Genomic DNA, 15,384 nt, shown 5'->3' on the forward strand with positions numbered 1-15,384 from the left:
CAAAGAAACCATTCTGTAAAGAGCTCAGCTGCAAACAAATCACCTGTACAGAATTCAGCTACAAACAAATCACCCTGTAGAGAGATCAGCTAGAAGAAATTACTTTGTAGATAGTTCAGCTACAAACAAATCACCCTGTAGAAAGATCAGTTAGAAGAAATTACTTTGTAGAGAGTTCAGCTACAAAGAAACCATTTATGTAAATAGCTCAGCTGCAAACAAATCACCTGTACAGAATTCAGCTACGAACAAATCAACCTGTAGAGAGATCAGCTAGAAGAAGTTACCTTGTAGATAGTTCAGCTACAAACAAATCTCCCTGTAGAGAGATCAGCTAGAAGAAATTACCTTGTAGAGAGTTCAGCTGCAAAGAAATCACCACTGCCCACATTTCAAGGCAATAGCTCTTTCCAATCTGAAGTTATCAATTGTCAAAGTTGGCAAATTGGATGTGTGTGGAAGGCCCCTTTTCGCAAATCCGGTCACATATGTATTATATATATAATTTGTACATTTACTGATAAAATATTTAAAGTACATCTACTTCATCTTTTCTTCTTCCTGTAGTAAAGAAAAAAAACATAGGTTAAAAAGTCCCAAAGCTGGCCATAGGCCGGCTTTGGGGTATACAAATACAAAAAGAAATGAAATCTAATCCAAAACAGCCAAGCTGTAAAAAAAGTGTGCGGCCCTCAGAAAGGCTATGGTGAAAAAAGATGTGAAATCCAAGGTGGCGGCCAAGAAATGGCTGTGATGGTAGGTTAATGGTAAAAATTTTAATAACGACAATTCAGGTGAATTTTTGTGCCGCTTCACAAAATTTACCTGAATTGTCATTATTAAAATTTTTACCATTAACCTTCCATCACAGCCATTTCTTGGCCGCCACCTTGGATTTCACATCTTTTTTCACCATAGCCTTTCTGAGGGCCGCACACTTTTTTTACAGCTTGGCTGTTTTGGATTAGATAAAATATCCTATACATTTAGTATGGACAACTCAGGTGTGCAAAACTATTGATAGTGAACACATGTACATGTTCACCTCTTTGATATTATTGGTTTTGGTAAGTGTCAGGAGTGTTGCAGTATTGCTGTAGAGTAGGTGACTGGTCTATTAGAGTGTCCCGATCTTATTTCCACAAAGTGTGAATAATCAGCAAAGAAACAATGGAAATAACATTTTTCACTTTTTCTTGATATGAAATGCAGTGTATTAAGGTGCAGTGTATTCATGTTATGTGTTTTCGGCACACGCATTACGCATTTAATTAATGATCTTGAACACGTTTCATTATTCTGGCATAATGCTTGATGCTTTTGCTAACCTACTATGCTTGACATTATGCTGGCATAATTGGCACAAGACTACCTATGTTATACAGAGTAATAAACTGCTAAATAAGTAATGGATACAACACGTTAAAGAACAATTCACTATTAAATGAGCTATATATTTAAAAAGTTAATGTAGATCTCTTGATATACTGTATTGAAATATCAAATTCAAACAAGTTGATGTTGTGCTACTTCTAAAAACCAGGTGCCATGCAGCTAGCTAACTCATCTGGAATTAACTATAGGCAGTATATGCTACTATGAATTAACCAACTATGCATTACTATTAATATTTTTACAATAGGGTTAGTTTTGGGTTGTGCAATAATATTATTAGCTAATTCTCGTATTTTGTAATTCATGAAATATTCGTAATTCGTTCAATTATGTTGCTATGCACTGCTAAGGAAGCGTTTGGTAAACAAACCGCTTTTAACAACATATTACGCACAGAAGTCTGTTTTATAGTGTGACTAACGTGTTTTTCCCACAAATTCTCTCGACAAAGCCTCACAGCTGCTCTTCATTTTTGTTTACGTATGTAAGGGATACACCCCCTTCCAACTCGAAGCGATATGCTATTCCTGGTAGTGTACGAGGCCTGCACCGTTGTTTTTCAGTTGCTAAATGCCTGAAAACCTCAAGGGGAAGGTAGTCTGAGGAAAGTCGCCACACCTGTATTTCAGTCCGCCGAAAAGAAACCACCTCAGAGCAAAGTTCACCTGTGCAGAAGTTTAATATAGATTTCATTTCACTTTTACTTCTTACATAAAAGCTGCTTTTACCATTATTTAATGATTTTGCTCACGTGGGTGCGTACGGACAAACATAGGTAGATAGGTAGATATGTATACACACATACTTTTACGGAAACAATTACAGTAAAGTGGGCGTGCGCCTGGTTTAAAAATTATATACATCAAACTTATCGATATCAGCTAAGATCAAATGATATTGATATAATATTGATATATCGCCAGCACTATTGTTTAGTTTATTTCTTGTGTTAAACGTTTTACATTTCGAAAGTATTAAACAGAAAACAATAGAAGGATAATCCTTTAATAAATAGTGCAATCAGTGAAACTTAATTCTACAAGCACACAGAAAAAAATTGGAATTTCAACTAGAGTAGGAACCATAGCACATCGATAAAAAGTACTGAAACAAGCTGGAGTAGTGCATGATATTAAATCACAGTAAAATATTAAGAAGTGTTATATCCCTACTGTGCATTTCCATTATGGTATCTTAAGCACAGTAGGGATATAACACTTTTTATTGTTTTACTGTGATTTAATATCGTGCACTATATACTCCAGCCTGTTTCAGTACTTTTTATCGATGTGCCATGGTCCCTACTCTAGTTGAAAATTCCTAAATTTTTGTGTACTTGTTTGTTAACTTTTTTGTAGATAATTATTATGACTAGTGAACCCACACATACCACATCTGAAATGGCGCCGCGCACCACAATTATCACCTGTATCCATTACACTTTGTTATTAGCCATATTCAACCCATTATGCAACATTTTGAATCAAGAACTGCTCGAAAAACACCTCTGCAATCTGCGCATACCAAAAGAAGGAAATGGTACCGCACCACACTTATATCAATTATTGTCTGAAGAGTGAAGTATCCATTATGCTTCGTTGTCAGCTATGTTCAACCCGTTACACAGCAGTACGAATCAATAACTGTTTGAAAAGCAACCACTGCTATCAAAATAGCCACTATGAAAAATATGGATGATTTCCATTATGAAGGGAAGCCATCACGTGCTACCGCCAAATCAACACTTTTGATTGTCAGCAAAGATGAATGGGACACAAAGGAGGACACTGGTAAGTCCATGAAGAAAGCATTGTACATACTGCGGTATGTCAAAAGGCACCTGTCGGCCCAAAGCAACATCAAACAGTGAAAAATCAAGCCCATAGTCTTAGCTGTTATCAAGTTACATTTGTCTGAAGGAATCAGTCAGTTACTCAGTCAATCAGTAGAAAATTCGTTAAATAATTTTTAAATTCCGTAGCAACTTATTGAAAGCATTTCATGTCGATCTGAAAACTTAGTTTTACCTAACCAATACTACATACCTCATTGTCAACAGGGTTTTTGGGTGATGTTATTTTGTGGGCCACGCCTACTCCTTTGTGGTCCCTACTATACACTACTATCTTACTGTATGATGGTTAGTTGTACTAACTCATCTAGTCCACTAATATTACAGTCCACACAATCAAAGATTAAGAAGATGTTAGAACACAACTGGTCATCAGGCCATAGTAGTGACCTATCAACCTGGAGTGAGTGTTTAGTATTACTACATAATAATTATACTGATTAAAATGCTATTATGTAGAAGAGGAACAAATGAAATACAAAATCATGATGCCATCAAGTAAACAACCTCAAACTCAGAGCCATACTAGTACTGAAAAGTCACCTAGTCCATCATCCTTCACTACCAAACAGAGTAGCACATTCAGTGATCACAAAAGTACTACTAGTGAAAGTAGAGTATCATCTCATGGACTAGGTGAGGGTAGTGATATTATGTGATGGCATCCATTGTATGGTATTCCATTAGAGGTGAAGCAGAAGGAACAAGAACAATTTATCAAGTAAAAGTTTATAGTATATCACATTGTGTTGTTATCTGTTGACTCACAGGAGTAGTGATGATGATGGTGGTAAAGTAGTTGACACCAACACATGGAGCTTAAGATGTATTCTGATGTAATATATTATAGCTAGACTATACCTTGTATGCATACAATGTTATCATTGCACCACTGCACCAACTGAAAGAGGGTGTGATGTGATTAGTCTGTTCATCTTCAATGGCAGATGTAGGATTTTTAAAAGGGGGTTTCTGAAAGTTGGTATAGCTGAATCATAGGTTATATATTTCATCTGATGACATTTCTCCAGAAAAGTTTGAGATTTTAGAAGCTCTGAGATCGAGTTTTAGGCTACTTTAACAATTACAATAAGTCCAATGCATTAAACTGTAAGCTAACTATAGGGAAAAGATGGTGACTATAAGCTGTAGCTTTGATTGCTCTATTAAAATAGTTACTTGACTGTATTGACTGCTTTATTAGAGTATCTCGATAGTTTTTAATGCAGTGGGAGATGAAAAATGAAGTGTTGCTGAGGTTTAATAGCTATAAATGGTGTCAGTTAAGTGCAGCTGCATGCATGCTACTGAAACAGTGGTATATTGTTGTTTTATATGACAAATTGTCAGTACAGCAGTGTTTACGTATTTAGACTGCCACTGAGCTAAATTTAAAAGGGGGTTTCTATCGAAACCCCAGAAACCCATCTAGATCCACCACTGATCTCTATTATTAGTGAACATGTCAATGGTTGTAACATTTACATTGCCTCACATACATCTTGAGGATCACAGACTTGTAAGGGCTGAGTGTAGAATATCAGGTGCTTATGTTACAACTATTTGATAAAGGGGTTGACTACTATTTGATGATGAACAAGTGGCTGACACCAATACTTGTAACTATTTAAGCTATCCATAACATGTATTTTAGGCCTGGAGTCCAGAAATTTTGAATGGTCAGGCCATCCATGGACTGCATTGTAGTAATAGTCATGCACACTATACTTTTTATTGATCTGCATGGTGTAACATTTAAATCAGAGTTTATCTGATTTCATGTGATACTCAACTGCATGCACTAAGCACATGTAGCATGCATCGGTGTGCTAAGCTAAGGGAGTCTGTGGGCTGTATTGTGATGATTGCTCTATTAAAGTATCATGATGTTTTACAAATTCAAGCTGAAAATTGGTCCAGCCAATGTCAGACCAGCCAGACAAATTTGTGTATATGATGTATATAGAAATAATGATATGAGCACATTGAGCAGAAATATTCAGTTAGGGGAGATGTGGAAAAGGCTGACCATGTAGAGAATGTCTGAAAAGCAGAGAGTCTGGGGGTGAAGCACTATACATGTATAGGATTGCCAGTTTACATTTCACTGTTGCCTTAAATTTTATAAATAATTATTTACATAGCTTCATTCACTTTCCAGCCATGCAAAACTAGTCAGGGTAAGATGTACAAGCGTCCATGTATTGGGGTTGGTATAGTAGAATAGATACACCTACTTAATCAGATCCAGTTGGTGACAGTAAAATATTCTTCCTTTCTAAACTACATACTTTACTAGAACTTCAGTTATCATGTCCATTTGATTCCTCACATATAATATTCAGTATACCATACCTCTGGTTTGTGACTGTCGTTCAGGGGTTATTATATAACTTGTTTCTCTTCCCAGTTTATCGCTCAATATTTATTACACCACCCTTTTAAGCAACAATGATTCTGATAAACACTTTACACATGCATAATGTTCATACTTGCATATTTTGTTGTTATCAACTATAGATCTATGTAATTTGCATGCAATTACTGAAGGGTGGTAAAATATTATACTTTGGGGATGAGTGATATAATGCTTCTCCACCTATTTTATCCTCACCTGTATTTTACTCTACTTTGTAGTATCAAGCTAAAAAAGTGAGTGTCTAGATCTGTTCTGTTAGCATATTTTCATAATGTAGTAATTGTTCTAATAGAATAATTATGTATCTCATCTCTTTTACACCGGCAAAATTTGCAATAGTTATGTGCTGCCATCAAGTCAGCACAGATTCATGTTTGTATTATTTTTGTCCACTTTACAAACTGCATTATGATTGCCAACATTAGTCATTGTTTTGTCATCCTATTTGTAAGCCTCAACTATCACCAGCAATATTAAATAGCTATATCATTATATACCACTTTAGCATGGGCGTTCAAAGGCACCGGCCGCTCGGTGTTTAACTCACATATTGCCTGGGCAATATCATATCATGGGAAAACGGTTTGCCAATGACTTTGATACCCAGCCAGTTCAAAGAAACGATGTGCTTTGGCTCATTATATTGTCCGACATGGAGCTTTGTATTGTGGGACTCATTTTGTAGTGATTGCTAGGCTAAGTATATTCGCTAAGATAGACTAGTTGGTTGTTACTAAAGGATAATGAAGACACAAAATAATTGTTTGGCGATCGTGGATGCATATTTCTACTCACTGAGAATATCAGCCTTTGAACAGACCACGGAACAGCAAAGCTACCACTATGTTTTTTGTTTTTTTAAAAAGATAACTACTATATACAGCTACACAAACAACTACATAACCAACCACTACTACATTGAAATAGGTTAGTAACTTAACTTACAATCCTAAGTACTTAACGTAATGTAATAACTTACTTACTGTCCCAATAGCGAGCTTAGCTTAGTGTAAAAATGATAACATAATAAACTCCATCCCACAATCGCAAGTTTTCTAACATTGCATGCATGTTGAAGCATAGTAGCTAAAGTGTTAATGACGTTTTAACGCATGGCTAACGTTCTGATGGCTATTAGCCCACGCTATTAAAACCACGATCAATTATCAGATGCTATTGTATAAAACAAACGTCATGAGTCTCAGTAGTTCTTTCACCTATTAGGTGAGTGCGCCCCAAGTGAATATATCACTTATACCACAGCTGCTTGGTATTTGCTGATATTATACACCCGCAGCCTTTGGGCTGCGCCCTAGGGCTTTGGGTGTATATATCAGCAAATTCCTTGCAGCAGTGGTATAACTATTCAATACAGCTTTTAGTGATAGGGCATGTGAGCACAAACTATACAACAGATAAATCTCAGTACAGGAAGTGCATGAATTTGTACATTCTAAAGCAAAAAATAAATTGTGTAATGTTTGTTTTGTATTACACATAATGACCAAAGCAAATTAAAGTAGCTAAAGCCTACAATACAGTGAGCACACTTTCAACTCATAATAAGTACTGTTTATCATCACAATGTAGCTGACGTAAAGTATTTACTATCAATAAAAATAGTACACATAATAATAATATAGCAGTGGTACCAAGTGTTGTTATTAAACATTTTGTTTTAAATCAGCCACATAATTATAATATGTCACTAAACACACTGTTTAGTATAGGTATTAATTATAACATGTGATTATCTAGAGATACGTACGTTATTTGACTCAACTGTAGCATGTATTTCAGGCTTTCAAATGGCTCAAATCATGTAAAACATGCCAGCTATCTAGTGAAACATTGAAATAAACAATGATAATAATAATAATAACACTGCAACTTTACCCCTATAAGGTTTTCAGAGCCTTTTGGCCAGGGATAGAATCACATATGGCTATCACATATTGACCAAAAATGGAAATGTACAGGAAATGTCAATGTTGAATTTACCATGGAGTAATAAATCAGCTACTATACTGTAAATGTCACTTGTTGTCTCATTTCCTAAAAATAATATTGGAAATTTCGTGTGTCTGGACATTTCCTCTGCCAAACATTTGACATGTTGCAACTTGCAATTGTTAGCTATAGATTTCCAGAAATTTGACATTTCCTAATATAAGTCAAGGATGCATGGCGGTTAATTTTCATAATAAAAATTATACTATTCAGAAATTTGACATTTACATGAGATTTCTTCTGAGTCAAGGACACATGGAATGCAGTGAAATTTCCTATACTAATTTGACATTTACTTGAGATTTCATTACCTATAGCATTAGTTTTGAGTGCTTATCACCTAGCATTAAATCCTTTGGATGAACTTTTCATCATGGTCTATATAGTTTACTTTATATCACAAAATGTTTCTCCACAGACCATGGTCTGTACTAGGGCTGGGCGGTATTGGATAGGCACCGGCCTATTATGCCCAAAATTTTACCTATTATGCTTTTGAGCATTGCTCAAAAATTAAGCCTATTATGCTCAAAATTATGCTTTCAAAATCAAGATTATGCTCTAGAACTGACTGTTTTATTAGAGCATATCAGCCTGACCTGACTGCTGTATTAGAGTATGTGACTGCTCTATTAGAGTATCTCGATCTTATTTCTGCAAAGTGTGAATAACTAACAAAGAAATGGTTTAATAAGTTATATTACGTGTTTTTAAATATGAAATGCACTAATAATACTATTGGCAGTGAATATTTGCTTTCTTTCAGGCGAGCGTATTGCGCATTTTAATTAAATTTTCAAACATCGTCCCTATTATGCTGGCATTATGCTTGATGCTTTTGGTCACCTATTATGCTTTAAATTATGCTGGCATAATCGGCCGGTGCCTAGTATTGGAGTTTCGCATCACTATATATCGTGCAGAAATATATCACGATATTACTATTTATCGCGGTTATTAAAGATGACTGCTATATTAGAGTAGCTGACTGCTTTATTAGGGTATCTCGATCCTAGCTGACTGTTCTATTAGAGTATCTCGATCTTTGTAAAAAAAACTGACTAGCTAGTACTAGGTCCTTGTTTGCAGTAGTATCACGTGATTATTTGAGGTGCATTATAACAACCTTAAGGGCTTAATAAGCTGTCACAAACACTAAAAATCGTAATAATATCGATATCGTGATATTATCGTTTCACCGAAATCTACGCGATACAGATATCGTTTCATTGCAATACCGCGGTATTACTATAATACCGAGAAACCGCCCAGCCCTAGTCTGTACTGCTCAAAACTATCTGCTAGATAGGGCATCAAATATTCCAGCATAATGGGTTGGAGTACTATGCCTGCATTTTACGTGCTTTATTATTAGGATGAAAATAGATTGATACTCCCTAATAGAGCAGTCAGTGGAAACTGCAAACTGCAACAGAGCACTTAAATGCATTGTACATAGCTCCTTAGATTGAATCAGATATGTAATAAAGAACATAATAGGTGAAAATTCTGGGAAATTCCTAAAAGCAAATTTTGAGCATATTTGACTTTTGACTCGGGCCTACTGCTGGACCTCTGTCAGCATTGAGAAAATTGGAATTGTTAATTAACTTATTAGTACATATTTAGGAGAAATTCAAACTATTAAACCACTCTTTCAAATTTCATCAAAACTGGCACAACGACAATGTACAAAACTATACACCAAGATTCCTTTCATCACATTTATATGTTATGCTTGTTTGTACTGTAATTATGGGATTGTACAATGCTTCTGCTGTTGAGCTATACACTATACAGTGAAACCTATCATCACTGTATAATAAGGTCACCTGACTCACCTCAATAAAGTAACCACTGACTCCACTGTATTATAGTCTCCATAAGTGTCATTTATGTACAAAATGACCTGTTTAGCTCCTAATTAATAATGTCAGCGAATGTTGACCCAAAGGTGACCAGAATAGATAATCCTTTATGCTCAACAATTAGGTAAACTTGCAGTAGATTAACAAAATTGTAAACCGGACACCTAAGGACTCCACTAAGTGTTCTTATTGAAACATTGTCCTGATCTCAAGTACTTTGTAAGAACAAAATTAATGTATAATCATTACCAGGTGTGCATAATTATTTCAGGACATCCTTTTTGATGTGGTTTTTCCTTGTATAACAAGGTGATTGTGTACAAGAGGTAGATATTGCATGCTTACTTTGTACAATGCCCAAAATGAAGACATAATTATGTAATTATTGGAAATAATTTAATAGTGGAACAAACATGAAGTAGGGCCTATAAAATAAGGAGTTTACACTGCACAAATTTGCGGTGTTACATCAGTGATAAATGTGTAGGCCTGAGACAATTAATATGTGCTTTCAGGAATTTCCCAAATTTTTCACTTATGCTCTTCAGTTGCTCCATTATGCCATGCATTAGCAATATTTCTTAGAACCTTTAATTACAAAGTGACTGTTCTATTAGAAAGTATCATAATAATAAAGTATGTAAAATGCATTTGAGTGCTCTATTGCAGTCTGCAGTTTCCACTGACTGCTCTATTAGGGAGTATCAATCTACATATTTTCATGGAATTAAACCCCATAGTTTGAAGTATCCACCTAATATGACTCTGGATCCAGCCTATTATGCTTTTTATTGTGCTGGAAAATTTGATCCAGGCCTATAAATGTACATGTGACTTTGTGTAGTGTTAATTTATAGGGTAATTGCCATAATAAGAATATAACATGACTACATCTCATCACCAAGTGTATACTCTTGAAGCAGCTACAGATCATTTTAAAATTATTTTTTATTAATGCTTTACAGCACAAGTGCTGAAGGTCTGTAAGACACCTGGTCCTACAGCCTGCTCAACAACTTTAGCTACATAAGGTGTGTTTGAAAAGTTGGAGAGAGGAGAAAAAATCCATGACTGGAGCTAGGTGGCCTCGCCATCTGATTTATGCTCAAACGCTTACAGGAGGTGGTCAAGATGTTTTCTCTTTGTTATTTCCATGAAATTATATCCATAGGAGTTCTAGAGAGTAACTCGTTATCTTATAAACAAGTATGCTGAATAACTGCTCCTAGATGGTGCATGCCAATGCATGTATGTATAGCTATGTATAAGATTAAAATATAAGCCATTTAGTGGTTTCATTTCGATCCTACACTAACATTTTCAGGTCTTCATCTTCTTTAGTTTAATGTATATTGTTATATAGCATGTATCGGTTCAAGTAAATTGAGTGTGTTAGTATAATACCAATTCTTAGGCAGGTGATACATGTAACAGCTTGATTTTCTGCACAAGAAAATATTGAGATAAATCTTATTTTCCAATTACATGGTGCATGGTTATAGGAACAATAAAAGCATATTCTGCATTTTGCCTTGTATAGCTATAATTGCTGTGTACACACTGTGGATTTTAGTGCTGTTTGTAAATGATTTTCCAAAGTTCCTTAACAAAATTGAAGGTTGTTGACATGTGGGGACTGCACCTTCAGAACCCTGCATTTGGGAATCACTGCTATACCACTACTACTATAACATACATTGTGCTTTTGAACAAAGGCGGTGGGGACAGAGGGCCCCACTTTTTTGGGACACTGTTTGCAAGAAAACATCGAGATACTCTAATAGAAAAGTCAGGATCTGGATACTATATTAGAGCAGTCACAGTATGCAGAGAAGCAGCGTAGCAAATTACTTAGCTACGTATGTGTAGTTATAAATAAGGAAATGTAATTGGCGGAGAGCAGCTATTGTCAGCAAGTTGTAACCTTTTTTTTTTTTTTTTTGGTCTTTAACTTATAGCTGGCCTTTGAAGATTTTATCTATGACCAGCTTTGCATGCCTTATAATGTGTATTGTGTATGAGATGTTGCTAAACATTGCATGTGATCACCATGAGGAAAGTGAACTCTATCTGTGTCCAATAATAATAATCTAGCAGGTAGCTATAGGCTATAGCTAAATATTATGAATCTTGAATCATAGCAAGGGTTGTGAAGAGGGGGAGGCAAGGGTGTATAGCCCCAGTCAAAATGTATGCGAAGGAGTCCTGATTAAAAAACATCATTGAACACCAACAACGTAACCGAATGTGCTACAGTGTCTATTCTATAACTGCAAACAACTGGATGCATGCTTATAATAAGTACCAGGGGTATCAGAGTATAGGTGTGACCAGTCAGGCCAGGCCTCACCACTTTTTGGCTGAAATTAAAAAAATCCTTCAGACTCGATGAAGCCAAAACAAAAGTAGTGAACATGCAATACTTAGTATTTATTTAATGATAGAAGCAACACTTACTAATTAACCTGTCTTTTACCCAGAATAGCTTCAGATCTACGTACTTCGTCCACACTGTATTAAGGGACTCTAAAATAATTACTGCTTTGGCTTTGTAGCTACTTTTGAAAACATTACTTACAGTTTATCTCTTTAATCCCAAAGAGTTAAACAGTATTACAGAGGTGCTTTCTGGTCAGTGCCCCTAATATTGAACACTTGTAGGGTATCTGTAACTAACACTTTGCACAGTATCTTATACAGACCAATCCAAATAACATTGATGTCATTTTTTGAAAACTTCCTGGAGGCCAGATCCTCTAGTTTTAACAGCATTAGGACTAGCTAAGCCTTACCACTTTGACTTTAATTTAATCTAACACCCACAAAGTAGAGTTGTTACCCTAATACAAAACTTTATTATTGTGCATGAAATCAACTCAGATACAGTTTCTGAGGCCGATTTTCAAAAATTTTCTGCCCAGGGCTCTCCTAGTTTGTATAATATGCATGTTAGTGTTCGGACTGTTTACACATCAAGGTATGGCTGCTTTTCCTCTAAATAGTATGTAGCTATTTAGTTAGGTCCAGGCATTGAAAAAAAGATTATGCCCTTGAATACATTTATACCTCACCAGAAAGGTGTTTTCTTTGCTTATACTGTAGGAGTCAGTTACTTGAGAAAGCGTGTTAAATAAAAGTTATTTTAGGCACTGCCAAAGAACCTAATCATGAGCACCACGCAGTAAAATTTAATGAAGAATGCATTTACACTGTATAGTGGGTGCACGCATTGTAATGTCTCACCACACCTTGCTCATTCGACAAGCTAGAAAGGATGGATGTGAAATCCCTACCACAAAACTGTAATTGTATTTACGTGCAGCTTTACAGTGACCAGTACTGAACAACTTGTAGTAATTCTACAATTAAATTATAATTAGACGCCTGTGGCCTGAAGTATAACTATTATGTAGGATTAATTTCACTTGATTTTGTTCTCTCAGTTCTAAAAGTAAGCTGTCATGGTAGTGAAACATGCACATTAATTTTGTTGTAACATGAGCAATGAAAGATAGTACATTAAATTAACCGCAGAAACAATTTTTTTGCACTGAGCAGCCTCGCCATCAGCAAGGGCGGATTTAGGGAGGGTGCTTGGGGCGCTGAAACACCCCCCTCCAAAATTTTACAATGAGCAAGCTAGGAAGCTTCTAGAAGCTGTAGTACAGATGCAGTTGCATTTTATACACATGTATGGGCAATGAAAGAATTGAAAGAGCAAGGGGAATAGCTAATTTTATCCAAGAATTACTATGAGGGGTTCACAATTATACTTTTGGAGTAAGTCTTACCTTAGAAGTTGCTAAATCCGAAATACTCTAATAGAACAGTCAACTACTCTAATAGAACATCCATCATTAAAACTATAATTTTCAAGAAGTTACCAGAGTGTAAGCTGAAATTAAACCTATTCTTCTAGACCTGTGCACTACTACCCTCACCATTGTACCAAACATCCAGCCATATACCAATCACTTCAGGTAAAAGATTTATACCTTTAATGTACTATAAATTGTATAAAACATCATTAATTGAAAATCTATTCTGAAAATAACCTTGTCTGTCAAATAGTTTAACTTATTTAGTCTCCTCTACAAACTTGATTCTTGGGTTGAAATGCTTCTCTTGCAAGTAAAACAATAGTATTATATAATAGTGAATTTCTTAGCTTTTAGAAAGTTCACAAGGCTGCAACATCTGAGAACTGTTCGTTTTTGTTTCCCTTGCTTGATAAAATCCCATGCTACATTTGTATAAATCTAGCAGCTTTGGAGTTTGCACTATCAAATCCCTTGAAGCTCAACTTTGAGCTTAAATGATACTGCAGCATTTATGTTGTCATGATCATTGTGTGTTAAAAGGGAGTTAGTTGTGGCCAAAAACTAGTTGTATTTGTAGACTAGTTGTAAAACAATTATAATGATGGATGGACCCATCATTTTAAAAGTTAGATTGAAATAGCAACCTACACTACAGAACAGTGGCTACATATGAAGTAGAACCAATCCTGTGTTTTAAATATTCTCCTTGACCTTACATTCAATTAACTATACACTCTTTATTCTCATTGACAAGCCGCTTTTATACATTTTCTTAAAATCCAATAACAAGAAATAGTGTATAGTTCTGTTTTTTAATTAAAATTACTTCCACCTGAACTCATTTATCTTGTACCCAGATTTGGTTAAAAATAGTTTCTAGATTCAATCTTGTGATAGCCATTTTCCAAAAATTTCCAGGGGGTCTGGGAGTATATATGCCGCCAGATCTAGAGCCCCCTTAGCTGGAGAATTATATACAGCTGAGTGCACATGCACTCCATACACTGGTGAGTCAGTCTACTTGCCCTCTCCACTCCCACTTACCCTCTCTACTGTTTGGACAGCTATGTGTAGTTTGAGCCATGAGACTGTAAATTACACTATACTTCAAAACACTAAATTTGATCATGTGCAGTTGATACCCATATGTTTTCACTACTAGTTCTTTAAGATGTTAGTCTAAGATTGAATTTTAGCTACATGGCTGCGCCCTTTAGTTATATTGACAAGCTGTAGGGGAATAATGGTATCACATAAACAAAGTGATATCATTTTTCACTCAAAATTACTACCAAATTCAATCTCAATAGGCTAAATTTTTCTGTGGGGGCATGCCCCCAGACCCGCCTAGATATAGTATGCTCCGCATGCTGAGTGTGCTACTCACACTAGTTGTATCAACTATCTTGCTACATATATAAATGTCCATGTTAGCACCCCCATTCTGAAATCCTAGATCCGCCCCTGATCAGTGCTATCATGTAGCAGTCTCAATAAAGCTTGCATCGGTGGTGCACTGATCATATGCAGCAAACGTAGCTGGAAGAGAGATGTAGGCCTATCCTGCTTCGTGAAACGATGAAGTACTGGGCAGCGAGACGAAGTACACGTGTCACCTCAGCACGAACATCGAGGCCGGAATGCTTCACAGAACTTTCAGTGTTTTTATATATTCAACTACAAAGACGGTCAAACGAGAAGATAACGTTGTCAGCACATTGGACCAACACTGCTGGAGCTGGACGATACCAACAACATTGGAGTAGAGAGCCGTGAGACGAAAACTGAAACATATAATACCTCCAGAACACGTAAAGAAACACACCTTTAATTCAATTTAGACCTAGTTTGTTAAAGGGCTTCCACAGCTCGTGATTAAGTATTTTAATACAGGTGTCTGGAAGAATTGACTAACAAAAATCCATTACAAGGGACCCTCAAATGGACAATGAGGGTAGACTATTATGGTGTTCGTACAGAGGAGGTTATACCAGACCTCAATGACAACGAAGTAGCTGA

The 15,384-nt window shown here is 35.9% G+C and overlaps 1 protein-coding gene across 2 annotated transcripts in view; it reads left to right on the top strand.

The window, feature by feature from the left end:
- Positions 1–4,154, top strand: part of LOC136253431 (uncharacterized) — a 55,919-nt gene extending 51,765 nt beyond the window's left edge. For both annotated transcript variants that reach the window (XM_066046100.1, XM_066046101.1), the window contains exons 8-11: positions 3,575–3,650; positions 3,707–3,883; positions 3,935–3,968; positions 4,018–4,154. In XM_066046100.1, the coding sequence (XP_065902172.1) occupies positions 3,575–3,650; positions 3,707–3,883; positions 3,935–3,968; positions 4,018–4,087 (357 nt within the window). In that variant the 3' untranslated portion in view covers positions 4,088–4,154. The remainder of the gene's footprint in view (positions 1–3,574; positions 3,651–3,706; positions 3,884–3,934; positions 3,969–4,017) is intronic.
- Positions 4,155–15,384: the final 11,230 nt, after the last annotated feature.

The sequence above is a fragment of the Dysidea avara genome, chromosome 4, assembly GCF_963678975.1.
Source record: "Dysidea avara chromosome 4, odDysAvar1.4, whole genome shotgun sequence".
NCBI lineage: Eukaryota > Metazoa > Porifera > Demospongiae > Dictyoceratida > Dysideidae > Dysidea > Dysidea avara.